Source organism: Triturus cristatus, chromosome 9, assembly GCF_964204655.1.
Source record: "Triturus cristatus chromosome 9, aTriCri1.1, whole genome shotgun sequence".
Classification (NCBI taxonomy): domain Eukaryota; kingdom Metazoa; phylum Chordata; class Amphibia; order Caudata; family Salamandridae; genus Triturus; species Triturus cristatus.
In genome coordinates this window covers 325,529,101-325,552,967 of record NC_140592.1, presented here as the reverse complement: position 1 = coordinate 325,552,967, position 23,867 = coordinate 325,529,101, and the positions used below count along the sequence as shown (strand labels likewise).

The 23,867-nt window shown below is 43.6% G+C and overlaps 1 protein-coding gene across 1 annotated transcript in view; it reads left to right on the top strand.

The window, feature by feature from the left end:
* Positions 1-22,235, top strand: part of C9H3orf62 (chromosome 9 C3orf62 homolog) — a 230,713-nt gene extending 208,478 nt beyond the window's left edge. Inside the window, exon 4 of the mRNA XM_085627711.1 lies at positions 19,937-22,235. Within this exon, the coding sequence (XP_085483837.1) occupies positions 19,937-20,178 (242 nt within the window). The 3' untranslated portion in view covers positions 20,179-22,235. The remainder of the gene's footprint in view (positions 1-19,936) is intronic.
* Positions 22,236-23,867: the final 1,632 nt, after the last annotated feature.

Here is a 23,867-nt window from a genome sequence, read left to right as displayed (position 1 = left end):
ACTTAAAATAGGGGGAGGTTTACAGGCATCTAAAAAAATTTTGATGCTTTTTTCTAGGCACACTACCATCCACCAGTGCCGTCGGGGCCAGCGATGCGGCCATTCCGGAGGGGGCAGGCGAACTGGCGGCACCTGCAGGAGACACAGGGCCCAGGGGGGATCCAGCAGCAGTGGCCGGCGGCGGTAAGTTATATTCATTACTTCTTGACATTACAGCTAGATGGAACTGTGTTCACTATTTCACTGTACTGTGCGACATTATACAACGGTTGAAGAAGACACCCTTTACGTAGCATTACCAGCGTGAGTAGAGTAACCAATGGCCTCTTCTATTTGACTCCAAAATCAGCTGTGAATGTTTTATGGAGAAGACAAACTCAGATCAGATGACCTTCATGGATGTGTTGAACATAGAGGGAAAGCACTAAGGGTGGAAGGACGGGCGAGATAAACAATATGACTGACCGGCAGAGAAGGATATGTTGTTGGAAGCATGTATAGGAGTCTGATAGTAATAAGATCAGATGCATGGGTTGTTGAAGGATGGGTGGAAGGTGAAAGAATGCCTGCCTGGGTGGGCGACACAGTATGGGTGGATAGTACTAGATAGCAAGAGTCAGCGGTGTTTTTGGTTCAAACTCAAAGCCAAGGCAAGGAAGGAAGGAGCAGAAGCATGGGTGTTTGTTGGTGAAACCAACTAAGGTTTGTTAAGAGATATATACAAAAGGATAGACGTTTACTTTAATGGATGTATGCCTGGATGTACTATCACCAAGAGACAGTATAGGTGGAAAGTGTCACTGGAGATTCTTACTTTGAAGAAAATGTAACAGAAACTGCGCGACAGTAGCAAAGCCTAGAGGAATCAAGGTAGTATTATGAGCATACAGTACACTTGCAGTAGTTTGCAAGCACGTCATATATTATCAAGCGGAAACCCCTTCCTCCCACTCTGGGGACCACTCCCTACCTATTATTATTAATGTATTTTCGATTGGGGCAGCCAGCCTGCAAAGGGTGGCCTATCTGTTGTTTAATGTTTATGTATATTGGTTACACAAGCAATGAAAGCAAAGTACCCTCTGCAGTAGCGGTTGGTGGTGGGATTGTTGGCGGGCGGCGACATGGGGAGGGGACGGGTGGGTGGCACTGGCGAGTAAACTGTGTATTACTGTTACGGCCAAATACAGGTAATCAACATAAAAATAAATAAAACTATTTTCAAGGTGCGCACTGCACCGCCGAATGCGATGCAGTGTGTGCTACTGTGTGCAGCAATGTTTTTTTTTTAATGTATTCTTTAATTACCTGTGAATGTCCTTAATCCATCGTTTACTATCCCCACCCTGCACCTTCCCACGTCACCGACCGGCAGCACTCCCACCACCGACCGCTACCGACCTGATGTCGTATATCGTATTAGCACTAGCAGCATCTATAATATGAATATAAGCAATGATCGTTGGATCCGATAAATAAATAATCAGCCTTTTTGTAGTACCCATGGCAGGGTGTAAGTGAAATTGTGCATGCCATTTGCCCTCATGTAACAGAGTATGACCAGTGCCAACGGCCGTAAGGCGTCAGACAAAAAGATGAGCTTCCCCACCTGCAGACAGTAGTAGTAAATAAAAGTAACGTGAGTCTGCATCATCATGTGGCTCATATCTGTTTCTCTTGGGTGCAAGCTTAGCTGATGGACCTGGCATGCCGCCTACAACAAGGTTATGTAATTGGGCTAAACTACAGATAAGAACAGCACGACTGGTGTACCGCAGTACATACATAGTACGATTATATTTATAAATAATGTCTGAAACGGTCACAAATGTTAGAGTCCAAGGAAGTAGGATTAGAGATACTTACCCCAGCACCAAATCCCAAATGTTATGAACTGTGCTTGCTAGTGATACTGTGACACTATGTGTTGAATGATTTTAGTGTTCCTGTTTTGCTAAGAGTATTGGCTCCAACATGTTCTTTTACTTTTTTGATATAGATGATACTCCTTCCAATAAACCATCAAGGAAGGAGTTGGCCGCTAGGGCCCGGCGCCGGAAACTGGAGGCCATCTGCGAGCATTATCGCCGGCTGGTGGCTCAGGAGGAGGAGGAGGAGGAGGCGGCTGAAGCTGCAGCCTCCTCCAATGCCCCGGGCCCCAGTCAGGCCCGGCCTCCACTTTCACGGCGCCGTGGTCCGGCATTCGCCCGCCGCCGCGCCTCGATTTCCAGCACTGCTGCCCCCCACCCTGGAAGCAACTTTAGGGCATTTCGCCGCCAGCTGCTCCGCCGGATGGCCCGCTGGGAGGAGAACATGGAGGAGCGGGTCAAGATCCTGGTGGACAAACACCTTAAGGCCCGCCGACAATAGAGGACCTCGTCGTTTGCCCCTTTTTTAATTCCTTTTGTTGGTGGGTGGGTTTGTGGGCGTTGGGGATTTCAACGGACATTGGGACTTTGGACTTTCGTTTCGTTGGGGTTAGGGAGGGGGGTAGGTTAGGTCAGAGCGGGATAGTTTATTTTTGTTAGGGGATATTAAAAATATACTTACTATTTATTTATATGATGTTAATGTTTTTTGTGGTGGGTTACAGTTTTCCGAATTCAATGTAAGTTACATGGTTGTTTACTTTGTTTCCGTGCTGCTGCATGCCCACAGCCAGTGTTTGATTTAAAAGATCTGCCGATTTTGTAACACACAAACCGATAGATGCAGTACCCCTCACTGAGTTATTTTTAATTGTCATAGTACTGTCAGTCTCTCCTCCTAGTCCATACCTCCCACCAAACTTATCTTACCTGTGATTGATGATGAAGTTCGGCACACTGATGGCTGCATGGTTGGTTTCCCAAATTGACGGAGTAGATGCCATTATAGTGGTGGTAGTAGTAGACACTGGCAATAGCGTTTGAAAAAAGAAAGAGAAAGTCACTTGACTGAGACTCAGGGAGGAGGAGTGGAACAGAACACAAAGTAAACTACAGCATGGGTGGTCAAGCAGAAGAAGATCCTTGCCCTGCCTTAGTTGAAATTCAATTAGTGTTGCTTTCACCACATCTGCCCCAGCAAGCGTGTGATCAATTGGTGTACATAGTCATCACATCACACCTCAATATAAATCACACAGCCCGGGGGAAGAGGGTTAGGGATTGATGATTGGATGGGAAGTGGGGTTTTGGGAAAGGTTTGAGAAAGAAAAACAGACAATATGCATGGACACAACAAAAGTAAAACACAATCTTGTAAGACGACCATGATCCATTATCAAAGAAATCAAAGTATGAAGTGAGAGAAAGCAAATGCATGCATGCTGAGGAGGATAACTTGATGGTTAATGAGATAATGAGTTGTACTATAACTACTATGACCCAATGAGACAGTACAGTCAGGGACGAAATTGAAATTTGCCTTGCCTGTCTGACGCCCTCAGAGCTCATACCGAACCCAATTACATGCTCTACCGGGCTTACTTTCATTTTTCAAGCTAGCTAAGGAAACTAAAAAAAAGTTGGATCAATTAACAAACAAACCACAACACACAGTCGTAATGATTAAAGAGAAAAAAGCAAGCAAATAAATGTAAAGACGAATGATGATACTAAAGTTACTGTATAATCCTGGTCCAAATGAGGAGTTGCATCATTCTCGTCATTCTTCTTGGTCCTCCCTTCCATGGACACTCCGCACATCAATCTTGGGTATCACTGCCTGCCTGATGCGTATTGGTAAGGTACGTGTGAGTCGTTTCTCCCACTGTAGCACAGGGTAAAGGGCCGGCCGGCCTGTAAGTGTAGATGGAAAAACAAACGGGGTATTGAAAAATTACAGCCTTTACAACAATAAACTCAATTACAGTGGAGTGCAAGACAACACTCTGGAGAGAACACTTTCAGACTGAGGCAGCTTGGATAGGCTACATAGTGTGTCTACTCTACAGCAAGCATTAAGGTACAACAACAACGGGACAGGATTCAGGAGCCAGCACAGCCACAGAACAGGAGAACCGCGGCACAGGCCGGGCACCCTACCCCTTACTTACATTTTGACCGAGCCAGAGAAATGTCAAATGCACTGCAGCAACCTAGAATTTTCCCAATGAAGTGACTAAATCAATGCGCCACTGTCCGTCATACCACTACACTCTACTCCAGTCCACACCACTACACGGACATCTAGCCTAGGTCTGCTGTGGTTCTTGTTCAAACTTTTTACCTTTTATGTCAGCCCATGAAACGCCGTTATTCCATAAATTTTCTCCAATCCAACTGACTGTGTGCAAAGATAGTATGCTCAGCATCCTCAATGATGGTGACCGTGTGGTACGTATTCTCCAACACCAACTCAGTCTGTAGTGACTGATTAAGTTTATAATATATTCCATATTACCAAATTGCAACGGATATTGGCCGGCACCTGCAGTGGTAGGAGTACAATGTGGTCATTATTAAACAACAAGGAAACATTAACTGTCACCACACCTGAGTCACTTGTACTTTGTCGATAAACTAGTATAGTTCTACTTCATGGCATGCACAATTCTTCGTAGTCAGCCAGCATCCAATGCAATGCATGCCACCATCATTCACAATAATCACTCATTACCTGTCTTGGTGTTCTCTTTGGCTGTCTGATCTGATGCCTGCCTAGCCTTCTGCCAGTCAGTGATGAGTTTCTTTCGGATTGGAAACAAAATGGAATATAGGTGGAGTCACGTTTCACTTCTTATGGAGGGACTGTTAGAGGCAACATGTATTGTACTATTCTCCATCTCCATCCAATGTCTGACTTGCTTGAAATGTACTTAGGGAGAGTAAGGAACATGGAGCAGGACCCTGAGGAGTGGAGTGGACAGTTATGCACAGACGTGCAACTCCAATAGGGAAATAAAAAAAGGAGACTGTTGATGGCTTTGTTGTGAATGTAGATTTTGAACCAGAAAAACAGATACACACAGTCACACACAAATAAAGGAAGGGAGAACAATTTGAAAGCCTAGTTGTCAGGGAAGAGGAGCTCGTCCTCAAACTCTGGTGGTTCGGACAGCAGTACGTCTAACAATCCACTACTTATGTCATCAAAGTCACTCTCCTCTTCCTCCTGTGATTCACGTATTTTGTACTCCGGTGGTATAAAGTGTTGATTCATTTTGATCATGGTTAACCTCTCAACACTTTTGGGCGAGAGACTGGTCCTTTTGACAGTAACAATGGCACCAGCAGCACTGAAAACACGCTTTGAAGAGACACTTGCAACAGGGCAAGCCACATACTTTATCGCCAGCCTGCTGAGCACTGGCCATTGGCTTCTTTTCCCATACCAATACACCAATGGGCTTTGCTCCATGTAGACCTCTGTTGTGTCATCTAGATAGGCCTGAACCATCCGCTCAATGTTCAGGGGTGCTCCGATTTCCTGGGCCTCTTTTGCCTTTGCATCAGTCATTGATGTGCAATACCCTTTCCGTAGAAACCAATCACCTGCCGTTTTTGTAAATGTGCCTGATGATCCTGTTGGTGCTGTTGATGTTATTGCTGCTGGCAGTGTTGACTGCTGGGAGGCAAACGCACTGCTCTTGGCTTCTGAAGTAGAACTTCGTTCTGGGTGCCCTGCAGTACTTTTTCTGCCCTGGAGGGGCGGGCCTTTAATGAAGATCCTTTCGTTTTCAAACTCAGTGGCTTCCTCAGCTATCAAAGTTTTGTACTGGGCAACATTCACTTCTGAAAAAGGAATGACTTCATTACTGCGCAGCAATAATTTGTAACGTGGATCCAAAATTGAGGCAGTAATGTAATGTGGATCTGACAGAATGTTATTTTGAATCCTTGTATTGTGAGATAAGCGATCGGATAAGGTGTCTGCCAAAGAATGTGCTTCTACTTTGTCATCCACATCTGCGTACATTTCTGCCACCTCCTTCAGCTGTTGCTCTAGCATGTACAACAATGGGATAGCTTGGCCCATAGTACAGTCCTCCCGGCTCACTTCACGGGCGAAGACCTCAAAAGGAAGTAGCATCTCTGTCAGGCTTTTGACAAGGTCCCATTGGGTCATCTCAACTCTCATGCCTTTCACTGTAGGATCCCCTGACCTTTTCATGACATAAGCATTAAGTGGTATGTACTGCTCAAACAGACGCTCAAGCATGTAATACGTTGAGTTTCAACGTGTTGGCACCTCTTGGATGAGTGCTTTGACTGGCATTTTATGCTCACGTTGAATCACCCTCAGCTCCTTCCGGGCTTTAAAAGAATGGTTGAAATGTGTGCATATTCTTCTGCAGGTGGTCAGTAAGCTGCTGACTTTGCTTTAATTTTTCAGAAAGTCTTGCACAACAATGTTAATGCAGTGTGCCAAACATGGCACCCTGAAATACCCACCATCTTTCATGGCCCGAACTACATTACTGCCATTGTCCGTGGCAACAAAACCAATGGTAAGACCTCTTGGTCGCAGCCACTCAAACACCTTGCTGTTAAACTCATCCAAAATGTTAGCAGCAGTATGAGATTTCTCCATTGCAAACATGGCTACAGTTGCATGTTTGCGAGTGTCTTTAAAAATCTCAGCGGTGTCAACAACGCCGTCAGATATCTTATCTTTAACACCCGAAAAAGAGACCCAGTGTGCAGTGATGCACATGTAATCAGTGGCTTGGCAACTGGTCCACATGTCTGTTGTCAGGTGTATACTCTGAACAGCACTCTGTTTTAAGGCTTTTCCAAGCAATTCCAGCACGTCGTGATGTAGTGCTGGAACAGCAACTCTTGCAAAATAGTAGCGGCTGGGAACTTTCCATTTTGGGCAGATGGTGGTCACAAACTGAAGAAAACCCACCCCTTCAACAAAAGAAAAAGGGAGAAGGTCCAGTGCTAACATTTTTGCCAGCTTAGCATTGTACAAACGTGCTATTGGGTGATTGCGTTCGTACTGCCACTCGGGCCTACTAAACATGCTAAGAATGGTAGGCTGCATGGTATTCCTTCCTGTGGTCGACGTCGCACTTTTTGGCCCAGCAGTACTCCTTGGTGTCTCAGGCTGGCTCTTACTCTTGTGCCAATGAGATGTGGCTGAGGATGTGGGCGTTACCACTGCAGTGCTGGGGACAGGGCTACTTTGTGTACCACTAGCACAGAGAATGTCTCCCTCTTCTTCCTGTTCCACCGTGAGCGGACTTTCTACTCGTTTATGCCCAACAGCAATGGTTCCAGTTTTGATGAGCCTAAGGTGCTCCTCCCACTGGATTGCGTGGTGTTTTTTCAGATGGGTCATTTGGCCTCCGGTACCATAGTTTGTACCAAGCTTTCCACGGCTAACAGAGGAATGACAAACGGAGCATACAGCAATGTTCTCCTCCTTTGGGCTAACCGTAAAGTAGTCCCACACTGGGGAGCTTAACTTTTGTCTCCTGCTGGAGGTGCCACTCCCACTTCCAATGCCGGATGAACTGGAGGGTGTGTGTTGAATTTGACTCTGTGCAGGACCACTACCTACTTCTGCTGAGGTGGTGCTTGTTGTGCTGGATGTAGGACGCTGCCGGCCCTTTGCTAATGTAAATATGGAAGCTGGAGGTCGTGTTGGTGTTACCTGTGTTGGAGGTATGCGTGCTACATCCCTCGCATCCATTTTGGATAATGTAAAAATGTTGCTCTCCATCTCCTCAGGCCCGGGAGTGATGTTTGTGATGACTGGCTCATCATCATCATCATCATCAACCTGCTCTTCTACATCAACATCCATAAGTGTAAGGCTTTCTGGAACCTTCCTTTTGCCATGCCTGCTCTTGTGATGTGTTTCCCTCTCAGACTCTGTTTGTGGCTTCCAAGTGACATCTAGATCATCAGAAGGGGGGCTTGGTGAAGAACTTGATGTACTAGCCCTCCTTTTCCTTGCTGGGGATTTAAAAGCCAATGCAACTTCTAAAGGAGTGGCTTCCTCTTCTTCCTCTGCATGAGGCTCAATTTCCTGAACTGCCCCTACTTCAGGAGGAACAGCTACTATTGCGGGCGGTAGCTGCGGCTGTTGACCACTTATCTGCTGTGTTGATGATGTTCCCTCCTGCGTTGATTGTGTACTACTTTGAGATAGCGATAAGTTTAGTTCAGGCTCAGCATCACTGCTTTCTACCATAAGGCTGGCTACCTCTTCCACACTCATCTGCTTGGGCATGGGTTAGTGGGTTGGGCCCACTGATGTGGAGGTGCTGCCCCCAGCTTGCCCCCCCGACACCGCTGCTGCAGGCCTCATTTTTGTTGAACCAAAAAAGGTTTTGGGAGGCACACCAGACTTAAGTGACACTTCCTTCTTCTTCTGTTCCTTCTTCTCCATGGCAACTTTCTTGGTACCGGAGGACCTGCTACCTGCTTTCTTTGGGGGCATCTTCAACAGATGTCAAAACAGCACTCAGTTGCACAAGTTGCAGAGATGCCTGGTCAGGTCACTGACACGTCACGTTGTGTACACTACAGCAGCAGGACGTCGGTCTGGCACCACAACAGTGGATGATGATGACACAGCTCTGTCTTTTGTGCACCTAAAAGCAAAAAAGCCAGAAGAACATCAGTCAAAAGATCCATAATATAATATATAATTTATTAGTGTCTCGTGGGTGGTCATCACAATTATTAAATTTCATGCAGTCAGTGAACAACATCAACAGTATAGCCAGCCATTAAGAGACTGACAAGGCCAGGGATCCTGTTGTATTTGTACTGTGTAGTGTACACTTAGGAAGAAGAATAGCAAGGAAAAAAAACCCGCCGTGATGATTGCTGAGTTGTACCCCTGGGCCTACTGTACGACTAGGCCACAAGTTTGGACGCCTATGGCAAAGGCACAATGCATGCCTTCCTAAAATGGCCGCCACACACATGCTCAGCCCCCCCACCACAATAACACACAAAAAGTGATTGGAAAGGACAGGAAGAGGAAGTTGTAGTGTCTGTGGAACTTAATCCCTCTCATAAAAATGTTTTCCAGACAAATAACAGTTTCTCCCTGCTCCAAACCTACAGCTCAATGACAGCCTGAGGAGTTTTTTGTGCAGAAATGCACAAAAAAGCGTTTTCGAGAAGGGTCTATGTTGCTCGCGAGATATTGTTTGCCAGATTGCAAAAGCTGCGTGTTCGGGATCGCGAACTGTACAAAAAGGCTTTCTCGCGTGCGCGAACACGCATATTGCGAGCGCAAAAATGACGAAAACTGTAAGTCCGCGTTGTCGCGCTGTGCAGAGTTACCGAAAGTTCGCGAGCTGAATCCCTTGCCTTAAATGCAGGCCAAAATAGCCCAATTTGTTTAGCACACACCCAAAAAATGCTATTGCACCCCAAACACACCTTTTGCAACAAAATCCAAAGCCATCCATGGAGTAAAGGAAAATCACCAGACAACACCAACTGTACATTTAAAATCACGCACCACAGCTTGGAGGCTGACTACCTCTGGGCCTAGTGGAAGACTACTAGGCCACAAGCTTGGAACCGGATGGCAAAAGCAAGCACACTGCTTGGATGGCTTCACAAAATGGCCGCCACACACCCACAACAACCACAAGAAATGGGAGACAGTCAATGGACGCCTATGGCAAAGGCACAATGCATGCCTTCCTAAAATGGCCGTTCGCGAGCTGAATCCCTTGCCTTACATGCAGGCCAAAATAGCCCAATTTGTTTAGCACACACCCAAAAAATGCTATTGCACCCCAAACACACCTTTTGCAACAAAATCCAAAGCCATCCATGGAGTAAAGGAAAATCACCAGACAACACCAACTGTACATTTAAAATCACGCACCACAGCTTGGAGGCTGACTACCTCTGGGCCTAGTGGAAGACTACTAGGCCACAAGCTTGGAACCGGATGGCAAAAGCAAGCACACTGCTTGGATGGCTTCACAAAATGGCCGCCACACACCCACAACAACCACAAGAAATGGGAGACAGTCAATGGACGCCTATGGCAAAGGCACAATGCATGCCTTCCTAAAATGGCCGCCACACACATGCTCAGCCCCCCCACCACAATAACACACAAAAAGTGATTGGAAAGGACAGGAAGAGGAAGTTGTAGTGTCTGTGGAACTTAATCCCTCTCATAAAAATGTTTTCCAGACAAATAACAGCTTCTCCCTGCTCCAAACCTACAGCTCAATGACAGCCTGAGGAGTTTTTTGTGCAGAAATGCACAAAAAAGCGTTTTCGAGAAGGGTCTATGTTGCTCGCGAGATATTGTTTGCCAGATTGCAAAAGCTGCGTGTTCGGGATCGCGAACTGCACAAAAAGGCTTTCTCGCGTGCGCGAACACGCATATTGCGAGCGCAAAAATGACGAAAACTGTAAGTCCGCGTTGTCGCGCTGTGCAGAGTTACCGAAAGTTCGCGAGCTGAATCCCTTGCCTTAAATGCAGGCCAAAATAGCCCAATTTGTTTAGCACACACCCAAAAAATGCTATTGCACCCCAAACACACCTTTTGCAACAAAATCCAAAGCCATCCATGGAGTAAAGGAAAATCACCAGACAACACCAACTGTACATTTAAAATCACGCACCACAGCTTGGAGGCTGACTACCTCTGGGCCTAGTGGAAGACTACTAGGCCACAAGCTTGGAACCGGATGGCAAAAGCAAGCACACTGCTTGGATGGCTTCACAAAATGGCCGCCACACACCCACAACAACCACAAGAAATGGGAGACAGTCAATGGACGCCTATGGCAAAGGCACAATGCATGCCTTCCTAAAATGGCCGCCACACACATGCTCAGCCCCCCCACCACAATAACACACAAAAAGTGATTGGAAAGGAAAGGAAGAGGAAGTTGTAGTGTCTGTGGAACTTATTCCCTCTCATAAAAATGTTTTCCAGACAAATAACAGCTTCTCCCTGCTCCAAACCTACAGCTCAATGACAGCCTGAGGAGTTTTTTGTGCAGAAATGCACAAAAAAGCGTTTTCGAGAAGGGTCTATGTCGCTCGCGAGATATTGTTTGCCAGATTGCAAAAGCTGCGTGTTCGGGATCGCGAACTGTACAAAAAGGCTTTCTCGCGTGCGCGAACACGCATATTGCGAGCGCAAAAATGACGAAAACTGTAAGTCCGCGTTGTCGCGCTGTGCAGAGTTACCGAAAGTTCGCGAGCTGAATCCCTTGCCTTAAATGCAGGCCAAAATAGCCCAATTTGTTTAGCACACACCCAAAAAATGCTATTGCACCCCAAACACACCTTTTGCAACAAAATCCAAAGCCATCCATGGAGTAAAGGAAAATCACCAGACAACACCAACTGTACATTTAAAATCACGCACCACAGCTTGGAGGCTGACTACCTCTGGGCCTAGTGGAAGACTACTAGGCCACAAGCACACACATCCAACAAAGGTAAATCACACACACACACCAACAGTGAAATACACCACAGCCACGTTTAGCATTTCAATCCTATGCCATCCATGCCCTACATGATGTAGAAATTCTACAGACACCACAAAACATGGACCCATGGGTACCCTACTGGCTGAAATTGCAGAGAAAAACAACTAGGCCCATATTGAAAGTAGTACAGGCCACCCACCACAACAATAATTTTTAAAAACAATAAAAATCCCAGAAAAATGTAGGTACAAACAAGCCCCAATGAAACAAAAACACCAATTCTCCAACTTACTTGTCGTAAATTAAATCTCAAATCAAAAATTCCTCAAATAAATAAAAAAAAATGGTGTGATGCAGCAGACAGACACAAAAAGTGATCCTTCCAGCTCCAAATCCAAATGAAAGTGAACAACACATGCACAAAGCACGTGGGAGGAGCCTGCTGGACAGGAACAGGAAGTTGTAGTGTCAGGGGCACTTCCTTCCTCTTGAAAAAAAAGTGTTAAAAAAATTAAAGGACTCTTTCTTACACAAAGACTACAGCAAGATCACAATCTGAGGAGTTTTCTGAGCAAAATGATCATTTTAGAGAAGGTTTTATGAAGCTCGCGAGATATTCTTTGCCAGATTGCAGTTTTTCCATGTTCGGGATCGCGATCTTACCAAAACAGCCGCCGGAAGTCAGTTCGCGCGCACCAATGACGTGTTCGGGGGCGCACACTCTCGCGGGCTTGGGCAGCCATAGTACAAATCTCGTGGCGCTCGCAAACAGACAGAAAAGCAAGTTGGCGATCGCAGAATCAAGGTAAGACATTACCGCGCGCGCGAGAATGAATATTGAGCGCGCGAGGAAGCAAATTTACTACGCTACGCGCTAGATTGCGTAGCAATCTGCAACTTCGCGCTCTACGCGAAGCGCGAAGTTACCAAAACTTCGCAAGCTCCGCGAACGGAGCGTAGTTCAACGCCCAGGCTTACTTAGTTCCCGATAATGGTTCATGATGTAGATGTAGTAATCTTGCACAATTTAGATCTTTTCTATATGTTTGAAACTGACCCAGTCCTTGTAGATACTTTTCCAAACTGCTGCCATTTGCACATAATAAATTCCATAGATCTGTCTATCCTACAAATTAACATTGTTTCCACGTGTCCCCTGGATTTGATGAGCATCAATGTGCCTTGTCTGCAACAGGTCGAAGAAGTATATTCCTTCCTCACCATCCACCATTTGCCCTCCCCTTGACACAGCAATAATTTAACAGCAGTGATTTTACATACCATTACACACTGTTCACATTAATGTTGCCTTGTTATCTGAATGTCCCATTTGACGAAACAATGCTTCCACTAACCTGACTAAGGATTTCCTTTTTTTATCCATTGGCCTGTTCCAGTTGGTCACAAGCTCCACCCACGATGAAAGCATTATGCTGGATTGTATCTTCATTAATAACTACAGGGTTACATCTTCCCTTCTTATCCCATACTTTGGTCAAATCACTTTGCAATTCTGATTGATTTTACAGTAATCCCAAGGCTCAAAACCATCAATTAAGTCTGACTTGTGAAACTGGCATGGTTCTTTGAAGCAGCTATATATGTTTACTAGGTCTGTATAACACAATTGTCAGGTGTCCAGGCTTGGTTCTTTGATTTTCCTAATAGAAAATCAGAACTACAAGTACAAGAATGCAAAATAAAATGTAAATCTTGATGATTTTCTTAAGCCTAACATGTGAATCTCAAGATCTCTGTATGTCGACCGGTTTGAGTATACGAAAGGCTTGTTCACACAACAGTTGTGCATTTACTCTAATTTAGCTGCAGACCACCTATCCACATAATTATCCTTTGGCCAATTAAATACCCATTTAAATTAAAGATGCTTTTTTAAAGGTCTTGTTTTATGTGCATGTTTACACTTTCATAGCTAAAGTATTAGCATGTTTTGTAAGATACAAACGTGAGAAAAATACTCTACAGGATTTGATGGAAAGTAAACTTTCCTGCAGCAGTATGAGGATTTTTATTGACGGTCTTTCACATTCAAAGCCGCATATAGAGCACTCAAGAAAACAAAGAGCATAGGAAATTGTGATTGAGTAGTTTAGAAAATGTTTTAGCAACAGAAGGGTTGGTTTTAACATACGTCAAAGCTGGGACAGTGACAAGATCGACCTAGGCATAGGAAGGCCTGCAAAGAGTTACACAACCCATGTAGCTAATGCAAGTTTGAGAGATCCCTTTATTCTTGAAGAATTAGGCTTTAGTCATGCATTATTATCATGCTTTCAAAGCTGACTGTAGCAGGAGTATGGATAAATGGGTGAAAACACTTCAAGTGAAGAGAGGAAGAAGATACTGGGAACTGCAGGTCAGATGCGTAAGCTGTGCACAAGAGGTAAGGATAGCAGTGCATATGCAAATTGTGCGGGCAGACGAGGGTGACCTCAAACAAAAAGCTGAACTAAGAGTGCATGAAAAAAACAAAATAAAGAGGTAAGAAGGAGGAGGCTCAATAGTAGGGAATAGAAAGACATTTGTATACAATACGATACACACAAAAAAGAAGAGGACCTGAGGAAATTTCATAGACCAACTGGGACCGATTCTCCACACTATAACTAGAAAACACAATACCTGGTCACTTAGTCTAATACATCAATAAAGTATTGGGGTATCCCTTTATATAGACGATTCCTCTCACCCATCCGAGGGTGGCAAGCTTCATCGTAGGAGATCTCATTGCGCTGCAAACCTAGTCGTAGTGCAGGCTACAACCCCCTCACTGAGAGGGAGGAGCTCAGGGATGTTCTGAAGGAGATAATGAGGTAGACTAGACCTCTAGATGAGCAAGGTATGGGAAGGGGGCTAAGTGAAAAATTTGAAGTTGATTAAAACTAGCTTAATACAGGCCAACCAATTTAATATTGCTTACACCGGCTTGGATTAAAATAAAATAGCTGTGACAGAGGGGAATTCAATCTGTCAAAGCCTGGTGGAAAAAGGTCGACAGGTTTCAGCCTAATGCTCCCGTAGGGATGCAGTGGCCTTCATCAGGACCAAAAAAGTGCAAAACGTAGAGTACCAAAAGCCACTTGTGTACTCTGTTTTTGTTTTTCTTTTTTTTGGGGTATATTTTTATTGAGAAGTATGTCAGTTTATAAACAATACATAAAAATAAAAAAAGGAGTATAAACAAATCAAATTATGGCCACACAATAAATCACTATGAAATGTTATCTTCTCAGATTTCTAAATATAAAAAAGATAATACAGCTATGAAAAGATACAATAGTTGAGGTACTCATAAAACCTGGAAAGGAAGAAATAGGAAAGGTGGATTAGGGAGGAGATGATAAAGCTAGTAAACACTACGTAGTAAACCATGTATCATAGATAGCTGGAAGATAGTAGCGATAATATCATACAAATATAATATTTCAAATGAAGATATTTCCACTAACTCAACAATTTCCAATAGGTGAACAGTAAGTCCTAATTCAAATAACAGTGTTACTGGCTAAAGCATCAACAGTCCTAATGATAACATCAACAACATGAATATAAATAATGATTGTAATGAATTAATAAGGAAATGAAAAAATAAGTGATTCCCTTATTGTATTTCCTAAGTAGAAGAAAAAGCTGAAATATTACCAGAAATAGAATATTAATTAGCTAGAAAGGGGTTCCAAATTTTGATGAAAGTTCTAACATTGTCCTGCAATCTATAAATGAGTTTTTCATATGATGCTAGTTTATACATTTCAATAAGCCATTCATCATGTGTAGAGCATTGTGGTGTTCTCTAATGTCTTAAAATAAAAATGTTCCCTACAGTGAGTGCAATAGCTATCAATCGTCTTGTATGGTTTGTGAGATTTGGAAGATCAGTAACATCATGTAATAGAACTAATTTTTCTGTTAAAGGAATGGACACTTGTATAGCTCTGTGTAGAGAGGCAGTTATGGAAGACCAATATTCCTTCAAATTGGGCATCGGAATAAAATGTGTAGTATATCGCAGTCCTCCAGTGGGCACCTCCAACAGGCAGATTGGTGTAGTAAACCTGCAGACTTGAGTTTTTGTGGTGTCCAGTACCAGTTATGAAAAATTAGGAAAAGAGTACATTTCATTCTGGCCTCTCTGATTCCCTTATCCATGTTCATAATAACATCCTCCCATTCCTCATCGGAATAAGCTACAGTAATTAACCTTTGCCATTTGACATGAAGTTGTGCTAGTAATGGGTATGAGTGTCATTTATGCACTATGAGATTATAAAATCAGAGACTGCGCCTTTGAAGTATTGTAACACTGGGGAATCCTCAACTATCCAAGGAAATGGTCCTAGTCTACAAGATAGGGCTTGTTTTAGTTGTAAGTTGTCCCCCTCTTGGGAAGGCAGGGAGTTGAAATGCTATCTGAAGCATTTCAAAGGTTTTAAGCTCTTCTAAAGTGAGTAAGTTATCCAACAATAGAATACTTGCTCTCTCCCATATATCCCAGTATATAGTCCTTTTATCTATTCTAATATCTGTGTTATGCCATATTGGAGGCTTTCCATGCAGTCCTGGGTCACTCTTAAGGAGTTTGTGGGCATGTATCCAAATCTAAGCATAGATTGAATAATAGGGTTAGAAGTTTGTGAAGCAGGTGATTTATGAGTGTAAAACATGTGCAAACCTGAATTTGCCCGTACAGTTTGTCTTTCAATGAGAACCCATAGTGGGGGATCATCCTGCCTGGGCCAAAGATAAACCAATTGAGATAAATGGAGGGCTGTATAGTAATGCTCAATACACGGTAAACTAAGACCCCCATATCGCCTGTGAGCAATCAATTTTGAGATTTTAAGTCTAGGTCTCAGGGATCCCCAAATAAAGGTTTTAATACCTTTGTCAATATCTCGCAATATTGATATTGTAGCTGTCAAAGGCAACATACCTAAAACATAAGTGAAACGGGTCACTATAATCATTTTCACTGCCTGTACTCTACCCCAAAAAGACAAGTTAAGATGGGACCTTTTTTAGCAAGTAGACGCACAATTCATAATAAATGGAATTGGTGTCCTGAAATAATGCCCTGTGATCTCAATAGGGATTCTATTGTTTAGAGTGTTTGATCTTGAGGGATGCAAGTAAATAATAACTCGACGTCAAAAGATATGAGAAAATCTGTGTCTTTGTTGAAATCAATATCCTAAAGCACATTAAGGACAGATTTGGTGTCTTGTAGAAACGTTGGCATGGCCCGCACCAATGGGCGTAGAAAGAAATCAACAAATTGGGAGGGAGGCTAAAGTAACGAACCTATCCCCGAAATTATTGGATGCCCCGTTGGAGGTCTCTGGGCTTTATGAATTTTTCGGAGAACAAAAAAATAAGGGATAACATGATCCCTTTTAACCAAAAATGCAGCTTCTTTGTTAGTGATTCACCCTTGTTCTTTCGCTTCTGTACCTGATGTAGTTATGGTTTCCATGAGGCGTTTGGTAGGGTCAGCCTTGAGAAGGTGATATGCACTGCTCATTGACTACTGTCTGCGGTATTCATCTCTATAGGAGGTGGAGTCCATAACAATGATCGCACCGCTTTTATCGGCAGGCTTGATCGTTATGGTAGTGTCAGAGCTGAGCTCGAGGAGTGCCCTATGTTCTCTTTTGGACAGATTACAGAAAGAGGATTTTGTCATCGAAAGGCCCGAGTTCACATCCTGCATAACAGCCTTCTCAAAGGTGATAACCTCTGAAGGTATGAGATGTGAAAGCGGCGTAAATGTAGATTTATTACACAAGGTGGTGTTGGTCAGTTGATATGTTGCCATTACGTTCTGTTTATCAGAAAAGAAAAAATTCAGTCAAATCTTCCTACAAAACTGAGATAGTTCTTGGTAGATCACAAAAGGATCACCTACATGTGAGGGCACAAAACCAAGTCCTATATTGAGTAGGGCCAATTCATCCACACGGAGGTTGCAATAAGTCAGGTTGACGATCAAGTCATTTCCCTGCTTGTCCCCGGTAGTAGTGTTAACTTGCTCTTGCTGGGTGTGGTTAACGGGAAAGGGGGCAGGTTCCAATGCACCTGGATCTGATGTCTCCTTCTGCCTCTGGACCTCCCACGACCCTGCCATAAAAAAGAAGGGTTGTTAAATGGTTGGGGGGGTTGAAAATGTGCCATCAGTGGTTGTGGTGGTGTAGGACAACCCAGGGGGTAGGAGACCACCATTGTTGTTGAAAATTGTAGTCTGGATTTCCCCTCCACCTACCACGACCTCTCTTCTTGGTCATAGGTCTAGTTGTATTACCGATTTCTGGTTCTGAATCACTCGACCACGAACCTAAATCTGGTGTAGAGTGGCCCGATCCAGAAGAAAAATAGCCAGATCCGAAACTACGTCCTTGTTGACTAAACTCAAGAGGTGTGGAGTTGTCTGAGGTATATGGATAGACCTTTTCCCATGCAAATCGTGCAAGATCTTTTTGAAACTTCTGGATTTTAGAAGCTAAAGGACTTTCCTTGTGATATTTAGCTGTTTTATTAGTTTCATCCATATTTTTATTAAACAGTGTTGCCGATATAGTTGTTTTAATTTGGCCCTCTGAAAGTTGAATTCCCACCAGGATAGCTACTGCAATACGTTTGGTTGTACTAATTATTAAAATAAGCCAATCCCTTGTGCAACACTAGGTTTAGAATTGTGGGAGGACAATACTGTTTTGCCGGGTGAGTTTGATATGGATATATGGCAACAGAGCAGGGTACCGAGAGGCACACTATGGTGGCACACATGGTGATTAAACTGTATTGGTCTTTTTGGCATAAGAATGAAGGAGGACTGATAGATCAATGTTAAGAAAGGAGGACTGCTATGTCTGGACAGTAGTGAAAAACTAGGGTAATTGTGGGCAGGGGTAGAGTCGAGTAGTGGCACACTATGAGTTATGAGGAAGGGATTTTATGGGAAGAAAATAAGTGACCCATGGTATGGGGTAGGTTGAGAGAGGGCAGAGAGATAGGAGGGAGAGAGACAGAGGCAAAGAGAAGTAAAGCGTGAAGCTGAAAACCAGTACGGTGAATAGTTATTAGGGAGAACGTGAGGGAGGGATGAGGGAGGGCCAGATGGGTAAAGAGGCCCTGTAGAAAGAGTGGAGCAGAAATAGAGGGAAGAAGAAATATGAGGAAGATATGAGGGCGTAGGGTGAGGTGGTATGAGTTGGGTGAGAGTAGGAGGGAAGGAACTGAGAAAGGAAGAGAAGTGTGAGGAAATTAGAGAGAGGTGAGAGACGCAAGGTGAGGGAGAGCGAGATAAAATAGGTAAGGTTAGGGTGAAGGAAAGGGCAGTGTAGTGATAGGGAGAGGTTGTGGGGTGAGGGGCAGCACAGAAGGGAGAGGGTGTGGGGTTGCTGTGGTTATGGGAGACAGATGGAGAGGTTGGGCAAGGAAGAAGGAGTTGAAAGGAATTTGGTATGAGAAAGAATGGAATTGGCTGAGAAAGGGATGACATGAGAAAAGGGAAGGAAGTATGAGAGAGTTAGGTGAGTGGAAAATGAGAGTGAGCTAGAAGAGGGTAGCTCCATGTCTTTGCCCAGAGAGTTAGGGCTACTTTGGATATGGAATGCAGTTAGATACGCGAGACACTATTTAGACAGGTGTACTTTTGACCAAATACTGGTGTGCTTGTGATGGCTCCAGAAGATTTACCTGGCTCACCAGGCTGTTTACATCTACTATCAATTTCTCAGGTCAATAGTGATGGTTAGAGAACCCTCTAGTACTTATCAAGAGGGTGGATGCTCCCAGTACTGGTGCTAACAAGAATAAATTCTGGCCAAGAACCTCATTATTATTATTAATCAAAGGGCCACTGGGGCCTGACTGAGAGTAGCTGGCTCCCTTCGTGAATTACACGGATATCCCTGAGGCTCCGCTATCCAGATCGCTGTTGTTACGTTTGTGTAAATATGTTGATGTCCCTGTAGCCAGCGAGATGGTCTGTATGTTGCCCCCATATATCAGAGATTCTGACTATAATATGGCCTGAATGTAGAACCTATTCAGCCATATGTGAGTATTTATTAGGTTGTACATAGTTTCTAGAAGCATTATGTTTAGAAATGAGGTTTTTGGGGTGTGAGGACTGAGTTGACTCACAGGCACAGTCCCACTTTCACAATGAACGTAGGCAAGTGCATCCTCTCCCAGTGTCACCCATACAGATCACCTTCAAATGAGACAAGATAACATACACCATGGGCATCCGGGACGGAGCTAGATATCAGGAAAAAGGAATGACATAACCTTTGACGTACTCAAGAGCCTATTGATTGATGCAGGAGGAAATTAAAAGAGATAACATATCACCATCCAATCTTAGCATAGGCACAATACACTCCCCAAGTATGGAATAGCTCCAGCAAGGTGAATGTTACAGTTGATGTGTTCACAATACCTAATCCAAGCTTCAATTTCACTGTGAATCAGGGACACTCTAATGAAGGTCATGTACGTTTTAGCCAAATTTCCATAATCGTATAATATAATTATGTTTTCTGCAGAACACACAAGCATTCAGACTATTGAAGAGTTAACAGGAAAGCTGGAATTCGAAAATATGTTAAACAAAGTCTGTGCGTCCCCCCTCAAAGAGGAAGCCCTGTCCCTCTTTGCAGAAGATAACTGCAGCAATCCAGCCACAGCAAAGCCGGAAGCACCAAAAGCAGCAGACGATGATAACATTCTTGAAACGGTCTTGGATTTGGAAGAAGAATATGATTTACTGCCTTCTGTGGGGTGTTAACAGATGTATAATGACCAGTGAGAAGTTTGTGTATGAGTCAAAGAACTACACTAGATCTTAATGACTATTCTGATAGTATATTATTTGGGCAAACTGGTGTCAAATCCACGTTCCATAAATCGTTTACCTCGTATTGTTTCATTTAGACTTTTCTTAATTTAAACTATATTATTTGTTTGTTCAGCAGCATTACTGATCTTTTTAAACATTCCGGATACGGTGGGCTGTTGCCAACAATACAATGTCCTTGGCCAGGGCTGTCTCCTATTTAGTATTAAAGTGTCTTTATGATTTAACGCGACCTGATACAAGTCCTTCAGTCTGCACATTTTCAACTTTGATATGGATCCAGTTTGTACTTAGTGTTCGGTTTTACACCATCTCATCAAATAGATCACTTCAATTTGGGGCTATGACAAGAATAGTAGTACTGTAATAAATATGTACAGCTAAAACAGTATCATAAATGGGGCATTTACAGTATTTTTCAGACATTTTCCCTTGCTACCTTTATCAAAGACCTCTTGTAGTGCAAAACAATTTACAGATTGTTGGCTATTTGCCTTTGATCACTTCCAGTGGGTCAGTAGAGATCTAAATGCTACCTGTTAGGCCTCTTCTCTGGGTAGTGGTCGATATCAGGGGTGGCTATTGTTGTTTACTACTCCCTTTGCATGCTTCACTCTCAAGGGGTAGCAATGTTGAGCGTCAAAGCTCACTCTCCGAGGAAGTTGTAGTCTCGGATCACAGATAAAGTATAACACGTGATGTCCAGGAAGTGGAATTAAATTAAATGATCATTTAGACCCTAGGAGGTTGGCCACCACATTAACTCTGCGTGTCTGTTGTATTTAAAGATCCCAGCAGGTGAGAGTTTTTTATTTACTTATTGAAGTGGTTCTTGTCTCCTTGGTGGTGCCCTTCAGCAAAAAAGGTGACAGCCTGCTTGCCAGACAGTGGTGACAAAGGAGACATGTAGCCACTTTTTAAAAATGATTTTTGTAGACAAAGCAGCTGGTAATTTTAATTGAAAAATGAAAAACAAAAATCGATATGCCGGAGGCTCTGGGGGAGTGTTTGAGGATTTCTTTGCCCATTACCGCCATGATAAAGCCAGTGGGCAGAGCACTCACCAGAAGATCTGCTGTAAGTGGGCCTTCCGATGCCATGTTCTACCGGAAAATGCCCTGCAGTGAGGGTTTTCCCAGTGAGTACCTGCCATCAGGGAAAGCACAATCCAGTGAGTACCTGTCATCAGGGAAAGCACCATCCAGTTTTTGGGAGGGGTTCCACTACCACCAGCACACATTTCTGCCCATCCCACCCTCTCTAAATTATTTTTTGCAGCACATAAATCGCCTCTTCACCTTCAAAAGTGTAAGTCTTTGTTATGTGTCTATAAATGCCACAATAGGTTTCTGGATGGCCCTCAAGTTTCAGCAAGCTTTATGTTCCATTTAGAGGTAATCATACTTCAACACATGAGAGTAATGGGCAACTTCGGGGAATTTAAGGCATTCAAAGTAGCACGCCTGGATAGCTGTTCCTGTCAAGGCTTTGCAGGTGTTCTACTGGGAATGTTGTGTGTCATCTTCTGTTTCCTCAGTGCAGGTGTACATACAATCTAAAGTTCCACATTGGGTAAATGAAGCACACTTTGCAAATACATACTTTTTTTTCCTCCAAGGGAAGAACATTTTTCTTTATGTAGAAACCTCTTCACTTACGTTCCCACGAGGTTTGAGGCGTTCCATTCAACCTCACCTCATAGAAGTAAAATATCTGAACTTTACTAGGTGGGAAGGGGGTCAAAGAAGATTTTGTGAGTGCCCTTGTACTCATTGTTTGTGGGAGTTCAGAAACTTTGAGGAACACATTTATGGTTTGGCTTGTCACTTTAAAATGCATCCATCATTATTGCATTCTCAGGACTTGGGTTACTGAGATGTTCTGTATCTTTGAAAGTGGGTCAAGTGCTTTATGAGTACCCACCCACGTGACAGGATGTTGGTGTTGTCCTTATTGTCTTTTTCTTCTAATAAAGACTTGCACCCAGACATTTGGATTTAGACCTTTATCATAACACTTGTGGTGGTGTTGTGTGCTGTGCAGAGGAACACCTACTTCACCAACCTCAGTGAACTTGCTGCCTGGCTATACTGGAGATCTTGGGTCTACATTCACATACTAGGTAACAGTGCAACTTGCGGGTGGCCCTTGTCATCGTGTAATATTAGTGTGTGACAACATTAACCAAAATTCAGCCTCCAGATAGAGGGCCAGATGTACAACCATTTTATTTTGCGCCTCGCAATTTGCGACTAATTGCGAGCCACATATTGCGAGGCGCAAAATAAAATGTACAAACAGTGTGTTTAACACTGTTTGCGATTCCCAATGGGATTGCAAATTGTGAGACTTATTAATATTAATGAGCCTCTCACAATTTGCGAGCCCATTTGGAATGATAAGCCCTCCCAAGGATGGTGGTCTGCTGGGCTCAGCAGACCACCATGTCTGGGACTACTTTGAAATAAAGCAGTTTTTTTTTTTAAATGCATCCCGTTTTCCTTAGAGGAAAATGGGATGTAAATGTAAATGTTGTATACTTGTAAAGCGCACAGCTGCCCCAGCACCGGGGCGTCCCGGCGCTGTATACCGCTGGGGAACCCATCCTGGCTTTCCCTGTGAGATGGTCCCTACTGGGATGCATTTAAAAAAAAAAAAACGTTTTTGTTTCATTTTTGAGGGGCAGGCAGTGGTCCCTGGGACCACTGCCTGCCCTTACAAAATATTTTCGCATATATTTGCAAAGGGGAAGGTGTCCCCAGGGACCCCTTCCCATTTGCAAATGCATTACCACCTACTTGAAGTAGGTGGTAATTGCGAGTGCATTTTTCAAAGGTTTTGCAAATTACCATGATGTTCAACTTCATGGTAATTTGCACCCCCCAATAGCGAAATCGCTAATTTTATTACTTTACTGCATTGCATTTAAGGAATCTCAATTTGCTATTCCTTAAATGCAATCTCAATTTAAGTAATCTCAATTTCGAGATTACTTAAATTGCGATTTTTGCATTTGGGATAATGCGTCCCAAATGCAAAAATACCGGCCGCAAAGGGGCAGATTCTGAGAATCTGTCCGTTTGCGACGGGTTTTTCTTTTGATGCATGTGCCTGAGAATGTCTTTTTGCATAACCTGGAGGTAGAGGGACATCAAATATAGGACAGTATACCTGAAATAACGGTCAGTGGAGTGATGGACAGGCAAGAGATAACTATGAAATAATATATACATAAACTATTATAGTATTAGAACGGTATAATTATTTGCAAGAGTCCAGGGAAAGCAGGAGCATGAAGCAATTACATAGCAGCTCTTAGAAAGCTTGCCCACCACTTTAAATTTAGAGAGCTCACTAAATCATAGATACGTGACCACTGGTTAGTTGTGTTTGCTTTGTACGCCCTAAGTTGGCATGGTATGCCGAGACGTTGGTCCCTTGCTCACTTTGCCACTGGATTCAAGCTAGCCTGGCTGATGAGGGCTGTTAGCCCGAAACCAGTCCTAGGATACTTGTTGCACCACAGAATGCATACGGGAGGGGCAGGCACACATGTGGAGAGCAGAGGGCAAGGGGGAGGGAACAGGTAGGATCAGCAAGCTGATCACAGAGATCAGTGT